General features: G+C 46.2%; 1 protein-coding gene across 2 annotated transcripts in view; it reads right to left on the bottom strand.

Moving 5' to 3' along the window:
- The window catches only part of LOC135917578 (visual pigment-like receptor peropsin), a 633,033-nt gene that overhangs the window by 299,844 nt on the left and 306,569 nt on the right, over positions 1-26,620 (bottom strand). For both annotated transcript variants that reach the window (XM_065451130.1, XM_065451131.1), the window contains one exon: positions 17,108-17,267. In XM_065451130.1, coding sequence (XP_065307202.1) covers positions 17,108-17,267 — 160 coding nt within the window. The remainder of the gene's footprint in view (positions 1-17,107; positions 17,268-26,620) is intronic.

A 26,620-nucleotide genomic window follows, 5' to 3' on the forward strand; every position in this document is an offset into this window, starting at 1 on the left:
CGTAGAAAATTGCGGTGGCATGCAGCGGAAGCTTAAGAATGACGCTGAAATAAATCCTCAGCAAAGAAGATTTGGCAGAACGAGGTCGTAAACGTGCGGGAAGGGCTCGAAAACGTTACACGGCCACGCAAGAAGCGTTACTACAGGCAATTAAGCCCATGCTCTCCGGCAGGTGTGAGTGGCCAGTGCCTGAGCGATTGATGGCAGCCATCTTTTATTCCTTTCGGAACGGGGCAGCCTGTGGCTATTCCGTAGAAAATTCAGTTTTGTTCGGCATATTAATGCATCTTTATCGCGTACACGTCACTTTGACGCGGTGACATATTGCGGTTGTGTGACGTCGCTTGACAGGCAGGTGAAGTGGGTGCAGCCCGAAAACTTTTTAACCAATTGCCGAGGGTTGATGGCGAAAAGGGGCCGAATCAGAATAACTGTTTTTCTTTTGTTCGACCAAATCACGCATAATCTGTGTGTACACGTAATATCAGATGAAGAGCTATCACGGTTTTCGTGACGTCGCGTGACAGACAGGTTAAGTGGGGGTGGTCCAAAAAAGTTTTGACCAATCGTGGAGGGCTGATTGCAGAATTGGAATAGAAAAGTTTGGAATAGTTTTACGTTAAAGCGCCCAGGGCCGCTATTTTGTAGCGATGCCTTGTGCCATATTCTATGCTATTCTTATCATCCACCACACACGGCCGCCTGATCCCGTTGATAATGTGGGCAGACCGTCGCTCCGACCACTGGCCAAGCGCGAAAAGCCTGAAAAGGCATAGAATCGGAAAAGGCATCGCTACAAAATACCGGCCCAGGATATCCCTCTCACATGTGTAAGCATGCCATCGTTAAATTTGCATGACAGTGAATTTGAATTTTTAACCCGCCTCATAGCGTAGCATTAGATTAAATGGTTTTGCGTGTTTTTGCCTGCGCACTGATAATGACGCCATAAATGGGAGAGCACGTGGCTATGGGATGTGTACGTAAGTGTGTGTATGCCTTCGAATAAAGTTAGTTATGAGTTCAGCGCTGTCCTGTGTGTTCTTGCCTTCTGTCATCGTCTTATTGCGCTGCCCCTTCAAGATGTTCAAGCAGTACCAACTCGCCCAAATGTCGATCCTTCACATGGGGCCTCGCTCAAACCAAAGCCGTCTCCGCCTTCGTGCGCTTGCTCACGGCTCCCGTTGCTGGCTCATTAGGATACATCTGCCACCACTGAACTACAAATGGATACCAGTGGCCATGGAATTGAGGTTGTACTTGTACAGTGGCAGCGTAATTCAGAGCGCGTAACTGCATACGCCAGCCGGCTGCTGTTTTCAGTTACCGAGCGGGAGTACCTGGCGTTAATACGCTCAGTTACGAAATTCCGCCCCTGCTTGTATGGCCGCACACCCCTGGTTACCGATCACGACACTTTGTGCTGGCTCTCCTCACTTAAAGACTCCACTGGGTGATTGGGTAGATGGACGATGCGGGTCCAAGAATAGTCATCTGCTATTTTATACAAGTCAAACCGTTTGCGCAAGGGCGCCGACTGTCTCTCCCGTCATCCTGTCGACCACCCTGGATATGATGCGCGGGACATAGACTCTTGCGTCTTGGCCATTTGTGATCTGCACGAGCTCCGCACTGAACCACGGCGTGATGACAGCTTACGTGTTCTCATCGAAAGTCTCAATTCTGGACATTCGGAGCCCACACTGCGCATGTTCGCGCTCTGCGACGATGTTCTCTACAGTCGCGGCTTACGCCCTGAGGGACCAGAATTTTTACTCGTTGTACCACGCCATCTTCGGTCATCAGTTCTTGAGCAGTTGCATGACGCTCCCAGTGCAGGCCACCCCGGCCTTTCGCGTACTTACGACAGCGTACGGCGCCGCCTCTACTGGCCACGTCTGTGCCGCTCTGTGCACCGTTACCATGCAGCATGTGTGCTCTGTCAGCGCCGAAAAAAAAAAAAACTGCTCTGCTGTCCACTGGACACCTTCACCCCATCTATGTGCCCTCAAAACCATTCTTTCGCGTCGGTCTCCATCTTGTCGGCCGTTTTCTGACGTCAAAATCTGGCAATAAGTGGGTCTTTGTTGCGAATGATTATGCGACCCGATACGCGATCGCACGAGCTTTGCGACAGTGCATCCGTGGAAGTTAGTATCACGGTGCACCCCGGCAGCTCCTCACTGATTGCGGCCGCATCTTCTTGTCCCAAGTAGTTGATGACCTGCTTTGATCCTGTTCTGCCTAGCCCCAGCTTTACACCGCGTACTACCCGCAAACAAACGGACTGAAGGGGCGGCTCAATCGAACATTGACACAAATGCTATCGATGCACGTTTCTGAAGACCACAGTGATTGGGACAGCGCGTTGCCCTTCGTGACCTTCGCCTATAATTCATCCCGTCACGAGTCTGCTTTCTTTTGACCATTTTACCTTCTGTTCGGCCGCAACCCATCTTTGACCTTTGACACACTGCCTCCTTCCCGGACGAACACTCCTACTGAATATGCTGAAGACGTCTTCGCCCAGACTCACACGGCACGGCAGATTACCGGCTCCCGGCTCGCTGTGTCTCAGTCCACGCAGAAGAACCGGTACGGCAGCCAACCTCGAGACGTACGACTTGCTCCTAGCTCCGTTGTCCTATGGACACCATGTCTCAGTGTCGGCTTGTCTGAAAAGCTTCTGCCGCGCTACACAGGGCCCTACACGATATTGCATCAGCTTGGCAATGTGAACTACGATATCGGTCCTCTGGACTCGCGTCTACCCACGGTCGTTGTGCATGTGTCCTGGCTGAAGCCTTACGTTGCTGCGACTTCACCTCCCTTATAGTTAACGCCAAGACCATCGCCTTTAGATGCGGGGGTTATATTACGGCGCAACCAAGAGTAGCGCCAGTGAGAAGAAGACAATTTGACGTGTACAGGTGAAATCGCTTGGCTTTGTTATGGTTAAAAGAACTGGTGAGGCATATACAGTATTTACTAGAGGCCACGTCCCCTGCTACAGAGGTCTCCCATATAAGAGAGAATACGGGGTACGATTTCCAATCCATAAAGACATAGCGGGAAAAATCGATGAATTCTACAACAGTAACGAGAAAGTAGCAGTTGTCGTAATAATGCTGAATAAACGTTATAGAATAAAGCTAGTATAAGCCTATGCTCCAACCTCCAGTCATGATTATGAAGAAATTAAGTTTTATGAAGATGTTGAATTCGCACTGACAAAGGTGCAGCCGTATTCTACTGCAGCCATGGGCGACTTCAATGCAAAAGTGGGGAGAAGCAGGTGGGGAACAAGCATTTGACAACTACGGCATCGATTCTAGAAAAACTTGAGGAGAGATGTTGGCGTAATTCGCGGGAAGGGATACGCTCCAAGTAATGAAAACCTTCTTCAGGAAGCGCAGTACCAAGAAGTGGACCTGTAAAAGGCCTAATGGAAAAACAAGAAATGAAATAGGTGTCATACTTTCTGCCGATGCCAGCATGATGCGGGATGTAGAAGTATTAGGTAAAGCAGAGGGCAGGGACGATAGGTTAGTAAGGTGAAAGGTCTCTCAGTCTGAAGAGTGTAAGAGCAAAATTAGGCAAGAAGAAACACGCCAACCTAGACGCAGAATGGGTAAAAGTAGACGAACTTAGGAGGGTGCTTGCAAACAAATATGCAGCTTTAGAACAGGAAGATGAAGATGACAGAGAGATAAATAATGAAACGTAACTAGGTTGATTTCAGAAGCTGCATTTAAATGGGGGGCAAGGCACCAAGGCAACCAGCAAGTAAGCTGTCCGAAGTAACATATGATCAAATAAATGAACGACGAAGCATGATAGTGTAAAACTCGAGATCAGATAGAATTGGGTGATCTATCAGAACTGATGAAGGAGAAAGTAAGGGATGTTCGAAATTAAAACGCAGGAAAGATTGTGGAAGCAGCAGAAATGGACGCAGCATGAAATGAGAGAGAAGAAAACTTAGCATAGGACAACGCAAGATGTATGCCCTGAACAGTGAGCAGGATAACGCCATCAGCAATTTTGATTAAAAGCAGCAGAAGAATTGTACCCTGACCTGTGCAGTACCCAGAGCATCCACTTTATCTCCATTCGAAGTAGTGATGAAATAGATACAGAAGCTCCTTCTGGAACTATCGATAAAGTTATAAGGGCCTTGTAAGACATGATATCGGGATAGGCAGCCAGAGAAGAAGTAATAACAGTTCATTTATTCAAAGGTGAGGGAGACATCATGCTGGAGAAGCTGGCGGCCCTTTGTACGAACTGTCTCACGACTTCAAGTGTACCAGAGAGCTAGAAAAAGTCCAAACTCATGCTAATTCATAAGAGCGGAGACGTTAAAGAATTGAAGAATCATAGGCAGATTACCTTGCTTTCAGTATTGTACAAAATATTCATCAAGATAATTTTCAGCAGAAACAGGGCAAGACATGACTTCAGTCAACCAAAGGGACAGCTGGCTTCAGGTAGGGATATCCGACAATTGATCACATGTATATTATCAATCAGGTAATTGAGAAATCTGTGGAGTACAATCATGCTCTCTATATTGCTTTCATAGATAATGAAGACCAAAAACAAGAAAGGGGCTAACAGATGGAATAGCACACTGTGGTATAAAGTTTAAAAAAATTATGGGGTTTTACGTGCCAAAACCACTTTCTGATTATGACGCACGCCGTAGTGGGGGACTCCGGAAATTTGGACCACCTGGGGTTCTTTCACGTGCACCTAAATCTAAGTACACGGGTGTCTTCGCATTTTGCCCTCATCGAAATGCGGCCGCCGCGGCCGGGATTCGATCCCGCGACCTTGTGCTCAGCAGCCCAACACCACAGCCACTGAGCAACCTCGGCGGGTGTGGTATAAAGTTTTAAAACAGGGATAAAGTGCCTCAGAAAGGCTGGCCAACGTTTCGATAGGAGGACCTATCTTTGACGAAGATAGGTACTCCTATCGAAACGTTGGCCAGCCTTTCTGAGGCACTTTATCCCTGTTTTCAAACTTTATACCATAGATTATGAGGAGGCATTTGATTCCGTAGAGATAGCAGCAGTCATAGATGCACTCCGTAATTAAGGAGTTGAGGAGGCATACGTGAATATTTTCAGAAATGTATTCAAAGATTCCACAGCTACCTTACTTCTCCAAAGTAGAAATACACCTATAAAAAAAGAGGTAAGGCAAGGAGACACAAACTCTCCAATCCTATTCACTGCATGCTTGGAAGAAGTATTCAAGGTATTAGACTAGGAAGGCTTAGGAGCGAGGATCAATGGCGAATATCTCAGCAACCTCGTCTTTGCGGATGATATTGTTCTGTTCAGCAACACTGCAACGCAGGTTGCGTTGTTTTATGTCTCTGGAACTCCTGACATTATAGAAAGCTCCTATAGGCGAGGCGAGCACCTTGTATCTTCGCCAGAGTCTACGAAGTACTGCGTATGCAAGAATAGGTCGACAATGGATGCCTCAATGCTAGCAGCTGCCATACACCCATGTTCTTTTCATCAATACTGCATACAGCCAACTATTATTTCACAGTGTTTGTTCATAATGGTAATGAACGAATATGTGACAGTCTTTTCTTTGATAGACGCCGCGGTTACTGAGTGGCCACGGCATTCTGTTGCTGATCACAAGGTCCATGATTCGCTACTCGGCAGCGGCAGCCGCATAATGATGGGGGCTGACGACGAAAAAAAAAACCTCGTGTACTGAGATTCAGGTGCACGTTGAAGAAGCCCAGATGGCCAGAATTAATTAGGAGCTTTCGAAGCCCGTGTGTTGCTTCGAGACGTTCAGCAACATGATTTAACTTTATCCTTCGTTTTGCTGCGTACACCAAGCGACTCGGTCTCTCTCAAAGCTGCAGGCTCGTCTGCTCGAAAAACTATCACTGTCCATCTGAATGTTAGGGGTATCGCAAGATGTCACTTATCTCGTGTTTTACTGCTGCTCATGAATTTCACAGCTAGAGTGGCCGCCATGGAAAAATTTTGTAATGCTCTGAAAATAGCGGTTCGCGCCAATGAAGTTAGGAATGCCTCATTGAGACATCAGGAACGCGTTCGACAACTTGGCCACAAGCACGTCGTTGACAGTCCTTAGGAAGATGCCCTTAATAAATTTGTCGAGATTTAATAGTAATCTAACATACACAGCGGAAGTATTTTTCTGACATCAGCTTTTTGATTTATTTATTTGTTGCGTGTGCGTGTGTGTGTGTGTCTGTGTGCGGGTGCGGGTGTGCGTGCGTGTACGTGCGTGCGTGTACGTGCGTGCGTGTGTGGGGTGGTAGGGGGTGGAAATTAGCATGCAAGTGAGCGGGAGAGATAGCTAGCCGGCGATTCACTTTATGATCATAGAACATCTGCGCTACGGGACCGGTAGTTGTTTAAGGTTCCTGATTATTCTATTTATTGTGTGGGAGGTATTTATTATACAAGAAAGGGGGGCAGGGGGTCGTCGTTTTTATTAATTTTGCCATTTGATAAGGTTACAAAAGCCCGAATTTTTCTACATTCCGATGAAGTGTCAAAAACAACATGCGTAGGGAAGATACAGGGAACAAAATGCAAATTACATGAAGGGACCAGCCGTTTAGAGTTACGAGCTGCAACAAGGCAAACGCTAAGCCCCGACAGGATGAAGACACGGTCTACTTGCCGACGCCGAACACAGGCGGCGAGACGTTCGCCGTTCACGCAGTAGCGAAATGTGAGTTGGAGCAATGTCTTCCTGCTCACACGTTGGAGACCTCTCGTCATAGCGCCCTAGAATATTTGGCTTCCTGTCGTGCCACACGGATACTTGTTGCCGCGGCGCATGAACGTTTATCAGACAAATGTGGCCGTTTGACAGTCTGTGAGCCTCCTTTCCTCTCTCTCTCTATATATATCTCTTTTAACGTGAAACGTGTTTAAAATTGGTCGCTTGCTAAATCCATATGTAACAAAAACATGTTATACCACCACGGTTTATATCCTTGCAACGACACTACTCATACTTTGGTATCCCTGTATAGAAGAAGAAAGCCATTACTCGACCATCATGTGTGGCGTTACAGTGTACTAGAAGGGCGCAGTGTGTTCAGGGGCGGCAAGTTCCATGCATTTCCGTGATGCGTAAAGTGTGGAAAGGTCCGGCACTTGGATGCCAGCCCATGCGAAAGCAGCGCCATCGCCAACATCCGTCCCATAAGTTTTCCCGTCACTCAATCCTACTGTTGCCGGTTGTGCTGTGTGTGCTCCGATAGTGCCTGCATCGAACTTTGCATCGTTTCTAGTTTATGCAGTTCAAACCACGCATTTACTTAAAGGCTTGCTTTTCCCTTAGCTGTTTCAGTTTTAATTATACAAAGCGTTTGTCGCCGCAGTGTAAAGATTTGAATGCAATGTAAAGAGTGGAATTACTTTTAATTATCCAACATTTAAATAACTCGTCAGTGAAATTTATAATTATTAGTGAAATAATGTTTCGATTGATTATTTCAGATTATAGAATAAATAAGTAAATTAATTAAAACTAAGTCTGCTGTTGGTTTGTATTATTCACATTACCTAAATGATTGAATAACTAGGTAAATAATCATTTTGGTAATAATTAATTTCGCTATATACAATAAAGAGTTGATCCTGAGACTTTTAAAAATTAAGTAGATAGTCTCATTACAGAATGTCCATGTAATGTTTGAGTGATATCTGCATACGAAGGAGTAGGTTTTCATTGATAAGTTTTTCATGTGTGACACGTAATTGTAACAACTGCATGTGCATTTCCACAGTTGTTGATATTCTGCAGCCTAACGATGTATAAGCAACAATTGTGACTTCTATGGCTAAGTACTACCCGCCGTGGTTTCTTTGTGGCTATGGTATTGGGCTGCTAAGCACGAGGTCGCGGGACCGAATCCTGGCCACGGCGACCGCATTTGGATGCGGCCGCCGCATTTCGAAGTACGAGAACACCCGTATACTTAGATTAGGTGCACGATAAATAAGCCCAGGTGGTCGAAATTTCCGGAGTCACCCACTACGGCGTGCCTCATAATCAGAAAGTGGTTTAGGCACGTAAAACCCAATAATTGTTTTTATCGCTAAGTATTGTGTAACATTCGATTTCATACTACCAAATTTTATGTAACGAGTTGGCTCGCTCTCCTTTTCAATATTTTTTTTTCTTTTCTTCGACACCCTCATGCAATACTCCACCTCGGAGCATTTGAGGACCTTGAATAAAAATTAAAAATAAAGCTGCAAATTTTCATTAGCGCAACCGGCGCCACGAACCGTCATTGCTGCTAAGTTGAGCGTGTCGGAGGAAGCACGGCGGCTTCCAGAAAGATTATTATTATGATGATGATGATTTATTGGCACCCCGTTCAAACGAGGCGGTGACAAATAGTGAACTAGCCTGTTTGATTTATTCAGGCAGGCCATACGTAGTATTTAGCTAGCATTTGTGTACAAGTCTCCTTAATCTTTTTTTCCCTTCAAAATCTACCTTGTACCGCTAGCTATGACTGTAAGAGATCCGGTCATATCAATCTCTTCTCTCCGTTTTTCCAACAATGCTTTAAACGTCTCTTGCTTCTCTCGACTGCTGACCGGTTGACGCTTCCATCCACTTTAAACTCAAGCGCTTCTGGAAGGTGTAGGCTACCTAGGGTTCTCTCTCACTCGATGAATGTCTTCGCATTCCATTAGAATGTGCTCAGTTGTCTCTGGATTTTCGCTGCAGCATACACATACCTCATCTACTTCTGGGTATTTGCTCCGGTATGTTTAGGTCCTTAGGCAACCGGACCGAGCGTCAAATAGGAAGACACTGCCCTTCGTGTTATCGTACAGGCTTTTCCTGGTAATTTCTTTGTCTCGTTCTTGTAAATCTCCATGGTCCTGTTTGTTTCCATTATTTGCATAGAATTAACTGCTTCTCTTTCTCTCACTATCCATCTAATGACTCCCGGTCGTCTATTTACAGTTCCACTTGTCTTGTACTTGGCTGCCAACTTTCTTAACGGCTTCCTCCATTCTGTGTGCACATGTTTCAAGTACAGATACTTGCGTACTATAGCTGGCCATTTATTCACATTCATGTTCGGAAGTCTTTCTTCAACACAAAATTTGCTCTCTGCTTCTCTGACTTCAAAAAAGGTCCAACCCATTTCACCCTGCACTGCTCAGTCCATGCTGAAGCGGCCCCTTCTGGTGACGTCTACAAAATGAGCTTCAGCGACGCGCCCTCCCTGAACAGACCACCCTCTTCTAGTACGCTGTAGTCGCGTGCAAAAATGGCGCTGTTGTCGCGCCACGCATGACGCAGTCGCAGCTAAATTTGCCTCTCGTCCTGAGAAGACTATAGCTTGGCAGTACCGTTTATCGATCTGAGTGGGAGCAGCCGCATTCGAGAAAGCTCAGCAAGCCTTACTAGGTATAATCCAGGTACCTCAAACCTGTGTCCATCAGGAGTTAGAGGGCCTATACATGTGCATTTTGTCGCCGAAATTTCACGTTTTCTCGGCTATGGCGCCCCCGCGTTCGACACGGGAGTTGTAGAAATAGTGTGAAGAGACTCGGTAACAAGAAAGAAGGATGCCCATTCTTGCCCACCACCTCTGACCATGGTGGGCCCACTATAGGAATAGTGAACGAGCACTATTGCAAGATTAGATCATAAGTTATGTTATGTATCATAAATTAAGTATGTATATTTTAATGTCTGAATCGATGACATGTGCTTTACACTGATATCGTTGTGCAGACGAAACAAGCCATTACTCAACAATTCGTGTCTCACGGGCCAAGATGGCGCTGTGGACACACCGCGCTTGACGCGATCGAAGTTTCGCACGTGGTGCTCACGGAGGTGTAGCTCGGTAGTACATTCATCCATCCGAGCACGAGTGATCGTGTTTGAGACAGCTCCCTATGTGATAGTAGGCAGCATTTATGAAACTCAAACTGGCGCTAATCTGCAGTTATAAGGCCTACAAGTGCGTAATATGATGCAAATATGCCAAGCTTATTCGCCTCAGACGCCTTTGCGCGTTCAACTCGTATAGGATCCAGAAATGGCGTGGAGAGAGAAAGGTAGCAAGAGAGAAGAATATCGTAACCCTTTGACTATGGCGGAACGTGCCCGCTTTCATAGGGAGTGCAAGCGCAGGAGCCCCAATAATCTACGAGTGCGACGGGCTTGAGCGGCACAGGTGTTTCGGCGGCCACCAGTAGCGGGGTCATTTCGTTACCGTAGTGCCCAAACACCTTCTGCAACACAAAAGGGCCCACTAAGAATAGGAAGTGAGCCTGATTGCAATATTAAACCGTGAGACCACCTATAGTTGCTGCATAATTCGACATGTAAATTTGATTATGCCATTTCTACACTAGTGCCCATACACTCCCTTCAGTACGCACAAAACGTTTCATGAACCTACTACGGCGGCGTCCCTAATACAACCTACCCAATTTGTTTCCATCTCATACGTGCTAGCATTTGCGCATGGTATACACGAGCTACCGTCAAAACGTGTTAGGCTTGATGAAAAAAGCACGAGTGGAATGTTAAAATGAATAAACAAAACAAGCAAACAAACATTACAAAACACATGAAAAGCATCACAGTGTACAATGGATAAGAGAAAGTTTAAGCGAAAGCAATCTAAGAAGCTGGAAACAATTGGAAGCGTATGACCTCCTGAGACTAGAGGACAGTTCAGAAAGAATCTCTGTTCAAGTGGTTCCTATTCCCAGGTGGTGTTCTAAGAGCAGGAAAAATAAATGTTTCGTTTAAATACCACGGTTAGATCCTGGACGAAGCCTCTACATGTACTTGAAGAAAGTAACCGCCTCCTCACGTTTGTTGTGGTAAAAGTAAAAAAAAACGAGAAAAAAAAGAAAACGCGCCATGCTCATCGTCTCGTTTTCTTCGTCTCCGTCTGTTGTGCTGGCCCTGACCATGAATCTTAAAAAAAAATGCCCAATTCTCTCACCTTCTAAAAATACGGCTTTTCATTCCGAAGCACAGGCATAAAGATATAACACCATGCGGTATGTACGCGGGCTGGCGTGCTGATATTGCAGTGCCATCCGGTAATATTAAAATGCGCATCCCAGTTGCTTTCTGTTGTCCGGCAAAACAAGGTTGCAGATGAAACGGCTACCAATTTTCTCGAAAGGTGACGATACGGTGTTGTATAAGCGAGTTTCATACATTTTCGCATGCATTTGACGTTATATCGGGGAGGATTATTTTACCTTATTGCTTGTAAATCGCTCTTCTATAGGAGTGGAGGCAATATGAAATACAATGTGCGCGTCTGATAGGCGTATAATATTCCTGTAACATCTGTGTATAGTATTCACAATGCTTGTTGTGACGTCGTTTCAACATGAGCAAAATTTTTTCGTAGTGGTGCACCTGAGCATGGGTTCTGGAACCTTCCAGAAGATATGGGTGCTATAATAATGAATTATTCCATCTTGCATTTATTCCAATTTCCTGACGTCAAACTTACGTACTCGCCGACGCAAGCATGGGTGCGGATGGACAAGGTTGTTTTAACAGCCCGTCCAAAGGACGAAGTGGCTGTTGTACACATCAATGTTTTGGTCTCTCTTGAATATTATAGATTTTCACCGGCTTCAGCAGGGAGACGCCGCTCGCTTTTTTGGACGATGGAAGTAGAATCGGTCGAGGGGCGTCCAGACATGCAAGCGTTCGCGGGAGCTACTGCGAGGAGGAGGAACTACGTGGAAGCCAAGCTGACAGCGATGACACCAACCTGTATTTTCCCTCGAGCAACGCCATATTGGACGAGGAAGGCTTCGAGGTCTACACACATCAAAAAGCGAAAAGACGAAATGTCAGCGGGTGCTCCGCATCAAGTAAGCTGACTGTGACTCCTAAACCGCAGGCTCCGCAGCATATGATTCTGTTTGCTCCCCAGATCGCTACGGACAATGTCAACCAATAGACAGGACATCTCCGTGTATCTGGAAGCGCTGGCTCCAGGCGAGGTAAAATACACCAGAATTAATGACGGTAAAAACGCCCTCGTTATCGATATTACTAACGGAAGTGCCTTGGATCCATTGGTAAAGATCACACAGCTAAATAACGTCAGAGTGCGCTGCCACATTCCACAGAGCTTGGAAACCACTGCAGGCGTGGATTACAGGATCAGTGTATCTATCTGTGACAGTGATATACCTGTTTTGATCAAAACAACGACAGACAGCATTGCCATACTACAAGCTTTCATATTGGCAAATAACTTGCGTGAAGCCTCCCCACAAAGGTGATTGCCTACTTTCGCACGTGAAGGTCGACTATTTTCGCCATAGTGTACGACCTTTCGTCATCAAGCCCATAGCCCGTAATTGTCAGAGAATTGGACACGTGAGTGCTGATGTGATCAGCCGTTCACTCCGCGACAACCTGCGGTCACGGATAAAGCGATTATGAGAAACGGGCCGACGGCCTCGTTGAGGTAGTATTCAAATGGAACGTTTTATAGCCACCACTGGAGTACCTCGGCTAGGAGAGGTTTGAGCAGTTAGCAAGGATATGGTCGACCCACTGTCAGTCGCCCAAATTGGCACGTCCACTCCGGAGACGCGGTCAATGCAAGGTTACGTTCCATTACCTGTCAGCCACCCCAATTGGCACGTCCATGCTGGAGACGGAGTCACTATGCTGTACCCCATCCCCTGTTTGTGCCCAGTGATGTGCGTCTTTTTCCGACAAAGCCCCCTTCGGAGGAAAAAGGCAGCAAACCTCCGGATTGGTGGAACGTGAGGTCATCGGTCTCCTCACGCCGGATTGGGGGAGGCGACTTAACAATCACCACGCAGGGGATAAAAAGAGCGACGGTTGGCTGGAGTGATCGTCTGCTACAATGTCTTCATGAACGTTTTCTCTATGAATTTTGTTATAATTTTGTTATATAAACTTGTTTATAAACCTTCCTGGATATCGAGCCTAGCCCCACGTTGCCTTACTCCTGGATGAGCAAAGCATATTCCATATCTTCGGACCCCCAGCCGCAACAGTGCTGTCTATAAGAACCTGGGCCCACTGTATTCAAAGTCACATAGCTCAGACACTTGTCTAGCAACGGACTTCAAGCGCTCAAATTGCAATGAAGCACCCCATGGTACTTGGAATGATTACCCATTTCAGAAAAATTAAAAGAGGATCTTGAGACAGGTGGTTACAGACCATTCGACACATAAAGAAGCCGCAACTAAAATGGGCCGCCGGCGTTCCCGGCAACTGAAGTCCAAAAAATACGCTGGTAGTTCTAAGGAAGTGTACAATCCAGCGAAGACTGGTCGTCAACCACTGACGCCACGCATTACCAGCGCATTTGCGAGAAGGATGCCCGCGATCACTGATTCAAGTGAAGCATGGCCACCTTTACCGAAATTACGCCAATTCGCAAAACCACGAGACATTACTCGTCCACCAACTACGAATGGCGTTGTAGCTTTCCGCATAGAAAACCAGGAATTCCAAGAGCTCGCCATGCTGAGGTCTGTCATGAATATCATGCATACATTACTGACGAACTTCAACACCCTGAGCGCTCGCAGTGCACTACAGGTGCTGGACGCGATAAATCGAGTACTTGCAAGTCTCGAATATTATCACAGCTCATTCACCGCTGTCCTTCCGTAAAGGTGTCAAGTGAGCATCACTTTTTCAGTGGAATGCTCAAGGCCTCAGATCAAGAATTTCGGATTTTCGACGTTTTAATTTTTTCGAACAAATTTTTCATCATTGTCATTTGCGAACCAAACCTTCAAATTACCATTCGACTATCGCAATATGAAGCTTTCTCATCCACGAAGTTTTGCGTCCTGAGGAAGGTCGTAGTTGATGGTCGGTGTGAACACACGTGCTACATTTAGTTTTTTCTCCCTACGATGACCAATACGTGCGTTTAACTGTAAAAACTAAGAACCCTACATACACTCTTGCTGCTGCATATATTTCTCCAACCTCTTGTTTTGATACGCGACGACTGGGTGCTTTGCTATCCGCCACATCTAACCATTAGATTCTTTGTAGAGATATTAACGCACACCGCCCTCTCTGGGAGAGTTTGACTAGTAGCATTTTTCTCTGACCAAGAGCTTTGTTGTCCGAATGACGGGGACCGAGCTACATTTGCTGTGTGGACTTTGGTCTCTCGGTGTCTGCGAAGGTTCGGGTGGACAACGCCGGCGTGTGCTGGGATCCAGACGAGGGTGATTTGATTTTCAGACGAATGCGGGGCTTGTCGTGAGATACGGAGTGATTGATGAGAAATACGACTGTTGATGTAGTTGTTGACTACTGCGCGAGAATCACTCATATGGTGTGACAGGCTGGGTCAAGAGTGGCCAGGGCGATGGCCATTTCCTCGGTCGTCTCGGCATTTTTGGTAATGATGCTGGCAGTATGTCGGAGCAAGCCGCCTGCTGTGGTAACCGCCGCAAAGCGCCGGCCATCTTGGTACTCAGCTGCGTCGACGAAGGTTACGCCCGCGGTGTTGGCGTAAGCTTTGATGAGGGAAGTAGCTCGTGCCTTCCTGCGTTCTTTGTTGTAGTCCGGGTGCATGTATTTAGGAATAGGGTCGGCGTGTATCCATTGCTGAATGTCGCGTGGTATTGGGTGTTTGTCTCCATGTTGACGGTGGTAGGTGATATTAAGCTTGTTTAGAATGCTGCGGCCCGTTTCCGTGAGAGTAAGCCGCTCTAGTTGAGATCGACGTTGGGCCTCGATAAACTCGTCTAAAGTGTTTTGGATGCCTAATTCTAGTAGAAGTTCCGTGCTGGTGTGGTTGGGTAGTCCTGAGGCCTGCTCATAGGCTCCTCTAATGATGACGTCCAGTTTAGTCTTTTCAATTTTGTACCAGTTGAGAAAGGGCGCAACATAAGTGATGTGACAGACGATAAAAGATTGGACAAGGCGGTTGAGGCTTTCTTCCTTCATACCCCCTCACCAGTTGGTCACTCGTTTCAGCAGTCTGGATGTATTGGCGGTCTGTCGAAGGATCGTTGAGATAGCCGTAGAGTTAGCTCCGTTGGCTTCTATGATCATACCAAGAACGCAGATGCAAGGGACCACGGGTATAGGTCTGCCATCCAACAGGTTGAGCTCTATTTCCTCGTATTGGCGTTTTGTCGTGGAGCCCCGCGGGGGGCGTCCACGGAGTGTGGGGCGGTATACGAGAAGCTCCGACTTTTCAGGGGAATAGCGGAGTCCCGTGCCTTCAAGATAATTTTCTATGACGTCAATGGCGTCTTGTAGGGCAGTTTCGATTTGGCCGTCACTGCCCTTTGCAGCCCAGATTGTAATGTCGTCGGCGTATATGGTGTGTTCAATGCCGTCGAGTTTTTGTAGTTCTTGTGCTAATCCGAGCATAACCAGAGAAAACAGTATTGGGGAAATGACAGAGCCTTGCGATGTGCCCGTGCTGCCGAGGGAGAGTTCCTCCGATTGAATGTCTCCGACCAACAGGAAGGCCTTCCGATTGGATAGAAAGTCTCTTACGTAGTTGTAAGTGCGTTCTCCAAGGTTGAGCAAGGAGATGCGCTCGAGGATGGTGGAGTGCCTTATATTATCGAAGGCACGTTCGAGGTCGCGGCCCTAGATCACCTTCGTGTGACGGGATTTACTATCTAGGATGTGATGCTGAAGTTGGAGCATAGCGTCTTGGGTGGAAAGATGCTGTCTAAAGCCAATTATTGAATGGGGGTAAACACATGTGTCTTCGAGGTGAGTGTTTACACGGGTTAGGTGTGCGTGCACCATGACCGTGCCTACACATGAAGTTAGCGATATGGGCCGGAGATTGGCGAGGCTAGATGGCTTACCGGGTTTGGGGATGAGACTTACTTTTGCCGTTTTTTATGTCGGGGGAATGGATTCCTGGCGCCAGCAGTTGTTGATGTATTCGGTCAGTTGTTGCACCGAGGGGTCATCTAGATTTCTTAGTGTTTTATTCGTAACACCATCTGCGCCTGGCGCCGAACGGCTGTTCATCTTATGTAGGGCAGCATGAATCTCTGCCACGCTGAAATCTTCATCAAGGGCAGGGTTGGAGGTCCCTGTGTATGGCCCGTGAGGTTGAGTGGGCGCAGATGGGATGTACTTTTGACATAAGCTAATCTTAACGTGGTCCTAGCCATGCGTCTTGCTTTCTGTGAATAAAAGCTTGGTGAGGCGATCTTGTTGATACGAGTGGGTGGTGGTGCTATCAATGAAATGTTTGAGGATTTTCCACGAAGAGAAAGTGATTTTTAGGAGAAGGTGATTTTTACTTGGTTTCAAGGAGAACCCAGTGCTTACCGTGACCGGTTTATCTTAACTAAATCACTGACCAGAGGCGAGGAGCGCGCAGGCGTAGAATCTAAAAGAAATATTTTTCCCATGTTTAGCATAATCATGTATAATCATGGCGTACATATCATCTTCAGATGGGAAGTTATCGCGGTTTTCGTGATATCCCGCGACAAACATGCGGAGCCAGCGTGGCCCCTAAAATCTTTGACCGATAGCGGAGGGCTAACGAAAGAAATTGAACAGAAACGGATTGGAATAGCTTTACACTATAGTGCCTTAGATGTACTTGTTTTGTTTCAATGTGACATTTAGCGAAATAATATACAAATCGAAATTCATCACTTTACATAGGTAGCCCGTAGAAATTCACTACCACTGAAATTATCTAGTATACTGGCACATATTGCTACAGCGGTCGTCTATTGATGGGCATAGGACCAACAGAAGGTTTCACAAATTTGAACGCCATTCCAGAGAAATGCACTAGGACAGAATTCTTGTCGAGTGCAGGTGCGCGTGCATGAATTGGGCGTACCGATTGTTCACGCGCGGTAATATATTATTGATATATTATCAGTTTATTTATTCATTGAAACAGTCTTCGTGCATCTCGGGCGTTACACATAGGAGTTGTTACGCGTGCACCAAATAATCCTATGGAATGTAAATGCAGTTATAAAATACAAATGATAACGTTTTTAAATGAAGCATAGTCAGAAGTGCTGGCAATGCTCACTGAACTTACCTCCCACAGAAGCTGGCCGTGGCCGAGATTGGGCTTCCAATGACAATGCCGAAGTCAGAAGCCGCCAGGCTGATAAGGAGCAGGCTTGTGGGGTCCATCACGGACGACACGCATGCGTACATGGCTAGAATTATCCCGTTGCCCACGCTGCCGATGAACCCTGCCAAAGGAAACAGCGCGCAACGCTCAGTATCACCATAAGCAAGGCCATGGCAGGTTTCTCATAAGAAATGCAGGTTGATGCATAAACTGAATGTATTTGCTTTCTCTACCATAAAAAACAGGCAGAGGACGAATCAGCTTATTAGTTCTTTTATTATTCTTATTCTTTTATTAGTTATTCTTATTAGTTCGGCACGGGACGGCTCTGGCCCCATGACGCAGGGCGAGATAGTGCGGCTGAGGAACCACTCCGGCTCCTTCCACACTGCGACAAAGGTGGTCATCGAAACCTTCGCCTTCCAGGGGCAGTCGACAGGGACGCTACACACTGACGGGACTCCCAGCTTCGACCAGGTGGCGCTTCGGGACTACTTAAAGCGAGACTGGACCAGCACGCACTCCATTGGGCACGGCAGCAACAGCACCATGCGGATGCTTAATTCTTTCGCTTATCTTGAGCAGGTAAGAAGGCTTTACGGCAAATGTCTTCGCTCGAATGATTCGTTCCTTGTTATGCTGCGGTGCCCAAGGCTGCTGTGTCCTGTACTGTGTGATTTGGCAACTCACGCGGTGAAATTACTGCTGCTGGCTGGAGACGTAAAAAAAAACCCCAGCCCAGACCTTGAACAGATCTTCAGGCAGCTCGAGGCGACTGCCGGAGACATAAAAAGCATTAAGGAGGATCAACTAGCATCAACTGAAGCGAAACTAGAAAACATGGCTGCCCTGGACAAAAAAATATTTGACTGCATAAACCAGGTGACCAACCTGCAGAAGGTTGTTTCCTCGGTTGAACTCAAACTGGATGATTTGGAAAATTGCTCGAGACGGTGTAATCTTTTAGTTTACGGAATTCGAGAAGATGAAGAAGAAGAAAATGAATCTCTTGAACAAACTTTTAATGAAAGCATTGCCTAGAGCATTCTTGAAATTCAACCCGTCGCCATTGAACGCATTCATAGGTTAGGAAAACTTTCACCCGAGAAATCCAGGCCTGTAATACTAAACCTTCTTGACTTCCGTGAAAATGTTATTGTGCTAAAAAACTGTCGCAAACTTAAAAATGCTGAATACGCGATCAGTGAAGACTTCTCTGTCCGAGTACGCGACATAAGCAAAAAGCTGTGGGTTAGTGCAAAATCAAAGAAAGGTTCCGGTGAAAAGGTTGCGCTCGTTTATGATAAAGTCCGAAACAACGGAAAAATGTTTCAGTGGGATGAAGAAAAAGAACTGCCGAGTACCTGTAAAGGCACAGACAAGTGCAAGCAAAAGCCAAAAAAAAAACAGCAAGTACTTAAATTGGACCACACCTACACCCCCGGCCGCCCCAAAAACGAAACAAATAACCTTTGCAAACGTAAATGTGCGTAGTATCCTGAATAAGCTTGATGCACTAGAGCCTGTTCTTATCAGCCTAGAGCCTGACTTCATGGCGAGAACACAAACGTGGCTTACAGACGACATAAAGGACAAAGAAATAGTCCCACCCGACTATGTGATTGTGCGCAAAGACAGATTAACGCGAGGGGGGAGGAGTCGCTTTACTTATAAATAAAAAAAAATATTTCGCTGTCTTACGAGAAGTCGAGAACGCCGAAGCACGTTTTTGCAAACTGAGTATTGGTGCGACCACTATCAGCGACGGTTGTGTTTACCGTAGCCCTTCAACTGATGAACGCGCAATGACATCATTATATGGGTATAGGGAACTTCATGTAGACCCGCCGTGGTTGCTCAGTGGCTATGGTGTTGGGCTGCTGAGCAGGAGGTCGCGGGATTGAATCCCGGCCATGGCGGCCGCATTTCGATGGGGGCGAAATGCGAAAACACCCGTGTTCTTAAATATAGGTGCACGTTAAAGAACGCCAGGTGATCGAAATTTCCGGAGTCCTCCACTACGGCGTGCCTCATAATCAGGAAGTGGTTTTGGTCCGTAAAACCCCATAATTTAATTTTACTTCATGTAGAAAAAGCCCGGCTGATCCTTCTTGGGGATTACAACCTTCCCCATATCGACTGGCCGACCATGTGTTATCGCTCTCCTTGTTCAGAAATTCTTTTTGATATTATGCGTAGTTTTGACTTGTCACAAATTATCAACGAGGCCCACACGTGTTCAAGGCAAGGCATCCAACATTCCTGACCTCATCTTTCTGAGCTTTCACATTTCGATCGATAAAACTAACTTAGCAGTGCTAGATGGAATTTAGCGTAGTAGTGTATGGAATGTAGTGTAGTGTTCAACCTTTCGAGCCGTTATTCACTCAGGCAGTCACCGCATCTCGGTGCCTTAGGCACATTTTTCCAGCTTTGATTCTCTCTTGCAACAATCTTCCTGAGTGTAATCGGAAATCGAAACTCATAACAAAGGATTTTACAGTTCCCGTATGATCAGGGCCCATCGCTAAGTGTTTGTTTATGGTTCGGAACGGATGTGTAGCACCGTTCTGTCGGGTTCGTGAGTTTGTGAACGTTCATCATCATCAGCAGCAGCAGCAGCAGCAGCAGCCTGGTTACGCCCACTGCAGGGCAAAGGCCTCTCCCTTACTTCTCCAACAACCCCGGTTATGTACAAATTGTGGCCATGTCGTCCCTGCAAACTTCTTAATCTCATCCGCCCACCTAACTTTCTGCCGTCCCCTGCTACGCTTCCCTTCCCTTGGAATCAAGTCCGTAACCCTTAATGACCATCGGTTATCTTCCCTCCTCATTACATGTCCTGCCCATGCCCATTTCTTTTTCTTGATTTCAACTAAGCTGTCATTATTTCGCGTTTGTTCCCTTACCCAATCTGCTCTATTCTTATCCCTTAACGTTACACCCATCATTCTTTCCATAGCTCGTTGCGTCGTCCTCAATTTAGGTAGAACCCTTTTCGTAAGCCTCCAGGTTTCAGCCCGTAGGTGAGTACTGGTAAGACAGAGCTATTATACACTTTTCTCTTGAGGGATAAGGGCAACCTGCTGTTCATGATCTGAGAATGCCTACCAAACGCACCCCAGCCCATTCTTACTCTTCTGATTACTACCCTCTCATGATCGGGATCTGCCATCACTACATGCCCTAAGTAGATGTATTTCCTTACCACTTCCAGTGCCTCGCTACCTATTGTAAATTGCTGTTCTCTACCGAGACTGTTTAACATTAGTTTTCTGCAGATTAATTTTTAGACTCACTCTTCTGTTCTGCCTCTCCAGGTTAGTAAGCTAATTAGTCCCCTCAGTTACTAAGCAAGGCAATATCATCAGCGAATCGCAAGTTACTAAGGAATTCTCCATTAACTTTTATCCCCAATTCTTCCCAATCCAGGTCTCTGAATACCTCCTGCAAACACGCTGTGAATAGCATTAGAGATATCGTATCTCCCTTCCCTGACGCCTTTCTTTATTTGGATTTTGTTGCTTTCTTTATGGAGGACTACGGTGACTGAGGAGCCGCTATAGATATCTTTCAGTATTTTTACACACGGCTCGTCTACACCCCGATTCCGTAATGCCTCCATGACTGCTGAGGTTTCGACAGAATCAAACGCTTTCTCGTAATGAATGAAAGCTATAAATAAGGGTGGGTTATATTCCGCACATTCCTCTATCACCTGATTGATAGCATGAATATGGTCTATTGTTGAGAAGGCTTTACGGAATCCTGCCTGGTCCTTTGCTTGACAGAAGTCTAAGATGTTCCTGATCCTATTAGCGATTACATTAGTAAGTAGTTTCTAGGCAACTGACAGTAAGCTGATCGGTCTATAATTTTTCAAGTCGTTGGCGTCCCCTTTCTTATGGATTAGGATTATGTTAGCGTTCTTCCAAGATTCCGGTACGCTCGAGGTCATGAGGCATTGCACATACAGGGTGGTCAGTTTCTCTAGAACAATCTGCCCACCATCCTTCAACAAATCTGCTGTTACATGATCCTCCCCAGCTGCCTTCCCCCTCTCCATAGCTCCCAAGGCTTTCTTTACTTCTTCCGGCGTTACCTGGGGGATTTCGAATTCCTCTAGACTATTCTCTCTTCCGTTGTTGTCGTGGGTGCCACTGGTACTGTATAAATCTCTATAGAACTCCTCAGCCACTTGAACTATCTCATCCATATTAGTAATGATATTGCCGGCTTTGTCTCTTAACGCATGCATCTGATTCTTGCCAATTCCTAGTTTCTTCTTCGCTGTTTTAGGCTTCCTTCGTTCCTGAGAGCATGTTCAATTCTATCCATATTATACTTCCTTATGTCAGCTGTCTTACGCTTGTTGATTAACTTGGAAAGTTCTGCCAGGTCTATTCTAGCTGTAGGGTTAGAGGCTTTCATGCATTGGCGTTTCTTGATCAGATCTTTCGTCTCCTGCGATAGCTTAGTGGTATACTGTCTAACGGAGTTACCACCGACATCTTTTGCACACTCCTTAATGATGCCCGCAAGATTGTCGTTCATTGCTTCAACACTAAGGTCCTCTTCCTGAGTTAAAGCCCGATACCTGTTCTGTAGCCAGCTTGATCTGGAATTCCTCTATTTTCCCTCCTACTGCTAACTCATTGATCGGCTTCTTATGTACCAGTTTCTTCCCTTCCCTCCTCAGGCCTAGGCTAATTGGAGTTCTTGCCATGCTATGGTCACTGCAGCGCACCTTGGTAAGCACATCCACATCTTGTATGGTGCCAGGGTTAGCGCAGAGTATGACGTCTATTTCATTTGTAGTCTCGCCGTTCGGGCTCCTCCACGTCCACTTTCGGCTATCCCGATTGTGGAAGAAAGAATTCCTTATCCACATATTATTCTGTTCCGCAAACTCTATCAATAACTCTCCCCTGCTATTCCTAGTGCCTATGCCGTATTCCCCCACTGCCTCGTCTCTAGCCTGCTTCTTGCTTACCTTGGCATTGAAGTCGCCCATCAATATAGTGTATTTTGTTTTCACTCTACCCATCGCCGATAATTCCACGTATTCATAGAAGCTTTCGACTTCCTGGTCATCAAGACTGGATGTAGAGGCCTGTACATGACCAGTCATGAGCTGTACAACCTTCATTTTGTACATCTTATTAAGTTTCACAACAAAACCTGCCACCCTCTCGTTAATGCTACAGAATTCATGTGTGTTACCAGCTATATTCTTATTAATCAGGAATCCGACTCCTAGTTCTCGTCTCTCCGCTAAGCCCCGGTAGCACAGGACGTGCCCGCTTTTTAGCACTGTATATGCTTCTTTTGGCCTCCTAACTTCAATGAGCCCTATTATATCCCATTACTGCCCAATGATTCCTCCAATAGCACTGCTAGACTCGCCTCACTAGATAACGTTCTAGCGTTAAACATTGCCAGCTTCATATTCCAATGGCGGCCTGTCCGGTCCGTGAACGTTAATGGGCGCCTAATGCGATCCTCTAAAAACGCGAGTTTCCACGAGGAAAAGAGAGCTGAAAGGGTTGACATTGTTTCTGTGTTTCATGTCCGCGTCTTTAAGAGTTTTGCAATAGTGCTGGGACTTCGGACAGATGAAATATATTCGTAACACATGCAATGGCCCTAAATAAATGAAGTCATAAGCACACATAGAATGGGTGCCACAACTGAACACCTGTAGTGTTTGTAGCATGCACTCTACCCATTTTGAAGAAGGGGTGTCCAACGAGAGACACGTGTTTCTCAGTCATCATTCACATCAGCCTATTTATATCCACTGCAGGACGAAGGCCCCTCCCTGCGATCTCCAATTAGCCCTGTCCTGCGCCAACCGATCCTAACTAGCGCCTGCAAATTTCTTAACATCATCGGCCCACCTTGTCTTCTGTCGTCCTCGATTGTGTTTCCGTTCTCTTGGTACCCATTCTTTACCCCAATGGTCCACCGGTAATCTAGCCTACGCAACGCGTGACCTGCCGAGCTCCATTCTTTTTTCTCTTAATGTCAATTAGAATATCGGCTATCCCCCCTGCTCTCTAATCCACACCACTACCTGCCTGTCTCTTATCGTTAGGCCTGTCATTCGTCGTTCCATCTTTGCGCGGTCTTCAACTTGCTCTCAAACTTCTTTGTCAGCCTCCAAGTTTCTGTCTCTTATGTAAGCACCGGTAAAATACACTGATTGCAAACGGTTACTTTCAATGGTAATGGTAAGCTTGCAGTCAGGAGCTGAAAGTGTCTGCCGTATGCGCTCCAACGCATATTTATTCTTCTCTAAATTTCCTTCTCATAATCAGGGTTCCCTGTGAGTGTGACCTAGGTGAACATACGCATTCACAGACTCTAGAAGCTGAATGGCGATCCTGAACTCCTGTTCTTTTGCGTGACTGTTAATCATTATCTTTGTATTCTGCACATTAATCTTCAGCCCCACTTTTACTCTCTGTTAAGGTTCTCAATCATTTGTTGTAGCTCGTCTCCTGTGTTATTGAACAGGACAATGTCATATTGTAAAGTATGTCCCCGTTTATTTCGCAGCGCTGCGTCTAGTAAGATTATGTGTTTGGACGCGTTGGTGCAGTTGTGTAGGCCAATGAGTGTTACAATTGTTTCAAGGCGCGAGCAGCTACAACGAACGACAGCGCATGCTGACGTATGTTGTCTGAAGCCACGGCAATCCAAGCGAGTAGCATAGCGAGCCGCCTGTGTGTTACCATAAGCTGGTGCTTTTTCCCTACGATAGCAAGAACAAATTAAAAAAAGACCGCTCAAACGACGCCCGAACTTTGCTGCAAAGGTGAGATGAAGGACACCGTTCACTTTATCTGCAGGAGGCAAACGGATCCTAAATGGTACTCGTTTCTCCTGAAGCAGCCACGCTGGGCGCAGCCATGTCATGCGGTGCAGCCAAAGGTATGGCGTGGTTTCGGTCAGATTCAGAAATAAATGTGTCCTGGACTCAATGGCCATGAACTATCAGTGGCCCCAGCTTTTCTATTCAAGTTAGGAAAATTAAGCTTAACTAGGGAGAACTTACGTTTAAATACCTCTTGAATGCTGAGAACGGTAAGCGCTACAAGTAAGAAGTAATCTTTGCCTTATTAAAATCGGCATAATTGGTTCTTCAATTATTGATTTTAAATGGTTCATATTTTAGAGTAATAACAAGCCAATTTCTGACATTACTTAGCCAGGTGGTGAATTTTTGAATGAAAAGTTCTCGTGGGAGTCGCGCGAAATGCAAAAACTTTGCTGACAAGGCTTCCCGGTCGTAGGCACCCAGATGCTTCGAATTCCGATGGTGAAGACGGAAAATGCAAGGGAGCTTTTTCCTTGCTTGTTAAACGACACAAGCTTTCTGAAGTTCACAGAGGGTATAGAGAAGCTTAACCACAACGATCAAAATTCCAATGGATTTTCGGCGTCGGCTTTTAAGACCGCTCCACATTCAGCGTTTTTACCAGCGCTTCGTCAAGCGGCGTCACTTGGCGTAGACGCTGAGGAAGGTGATACGCCGAAGCGATGAGGTATGGCCAGCAGACGCAGCCAACTAGTCGCTGTCCTGATAGTAAGTAGCCTGGGCTCGGATCCCAAGACAATATACTTTCCTACTGCAATTACTAGGCTGAACTCTGGTGGTTCATTCATTCAGCAACCAAGGGAACGACTGGTAGTGCAGTGGAATCGCCTTCATATGACCTTTACAAGAAACAGAAAATAAAGCGCATCATTTGAAAGTCGTATTATCCAAAACAACCTCCAAAAATTTAAAGAACTGTGTTCTTGGTGACAAACTCCGAAGCAAAGATTCGTGTGGCGTCGAGTGATATTGCACTGCATAACATGTTATGTTGAGCAGCATCACTCGACGCCATACGAAGCGCAGCCAATGCACTTTTATTCAGAAACGTTGAAACAGCTCGGCAGTTTGCGCTGAACTTTCTTCTTTTCGATATTTTATCGGAATGATAGATGACTTAAGTCATGCATGTCGGACTTTCGACAGTTTGTGTTCATGGATCATTTCCCCATTATCTTCATCTGCGAGCCCCTATCATTTCACATCAGACAGTCCAGTTATGAGTGATTCTTGTCCGCCACACATGGAGAATGCAGCAAGATTACCATTTTCATATGATGTGATCTTACGTATGTTTGTAATCCAGTGCCACTTGACCATGAAAACAAGGACGTGTGTCTAAAAGTGAAGAAAGGCAAGCTCACTTTCACAGTAGTTGGAGCCAATATATCGCCCTGAATGCTGGACTGCGGGCGGTTACAGCGAATCACGATATTGACTCCGCAACCTTTGGTGATGACTGGAGACTTTAATGCCCACCGTTATCTCTGGGGGGCTCTAAGATAAACTCGAGTGGAGAAGATTAGTGTCATTTGCCCCCGAACAAGAGCTATGTTTGTTAAATGATGGAAGCCCCACCTTTCTGTGAGGAACTGCCTACAGTAGCTGCCTGGACCTCACCATTGTTTCAAGCTCCTTCACCAAAAAGGTTAGGTGGTTTTTCAAATATTTAAACGCGGGGAAGTGGCCACCTCTTCACTTAAGATTGAAGGGCTGATGGACTTCAAGCTAGTCGGCTTCACCCAATGTATCGACTGGCCGATGTTCACATCAATTGTGGAAGACGGCTGTCGTGAGTGCTTACCCTCTAGCCTAGAGCACGCTATAAGAGGGGCCCTACTGGCTGCGAAGCATTCGCTTTCGAGAACATCTGCACGCATCGAAAGCGACATTGAATTAAAGAAGCTTTGTGCAATACGTCACCGTGCCGAGCCAAGATACAGTCGCTCGAAGTCTGTACATGACTTGAGGTTGGCCAGACGAACTCAAAAGAAAATTCAGCGTCGCATTGACAAACTTGCATCGCAAAGATGGTTGACGTTCTGCGAGCTTTTGGGGTCCAAGAAAACATTTGTCTCTCATATGGAGAACTGTTCGTGGTGTCTGTGGAACCCCTCAGCAACACCACCTTTCAAATCTTTGGCCCTTTACCAAGAATGCAAAGATTTCGACAGCGCTGACGATTTCTGCAGGAGGATTGCTGGCGAAACTAGTACCGCTGGACCATGGACGCTCGATCCCTCACCGATTTCACACGACCCCCGCATGGACAGTCCTTTCACTATGGACCAACTTGAAGCTGCACTTGCCTTGTGCAAGCGTTCATCATGACCAGGTCCCGTCGGTATAACCTATTATGCCCTATGCAGTCTTGGCTAAGGGGCTAGGAAAGCGCTTCTTCACTTGTCAAACAGCTCTTGGCAGACAGGCACGGTTCCATAGGAATGGAAGACAAGTCGCCTAATTCCACTGCTCAAGCCTGGCAAGTCACCTGTAGACATTGCACCATAGCGACCGAATGCGCTTGTTAGCTGCATCGGAAAACTAATGGAGAGAATGGCTCTAGCGCGATTAGAATGGTACCTCGAACA

This window comes from Dermacentor albipictus, chromosome 5 (assembly GCF_038994185.2).
Source record: "Dermacentor albipictus isolate Rhodes 1998 colony chromosome 5, USDA_Dalb.pri_finalv2, whole genome shotgun sequence".
NCBI lineage: Eukaryota > Metazoa > Arthropoda > Arachnida > Ixodida > Ixodidae > Dermacentor > Dermacentor albipictus.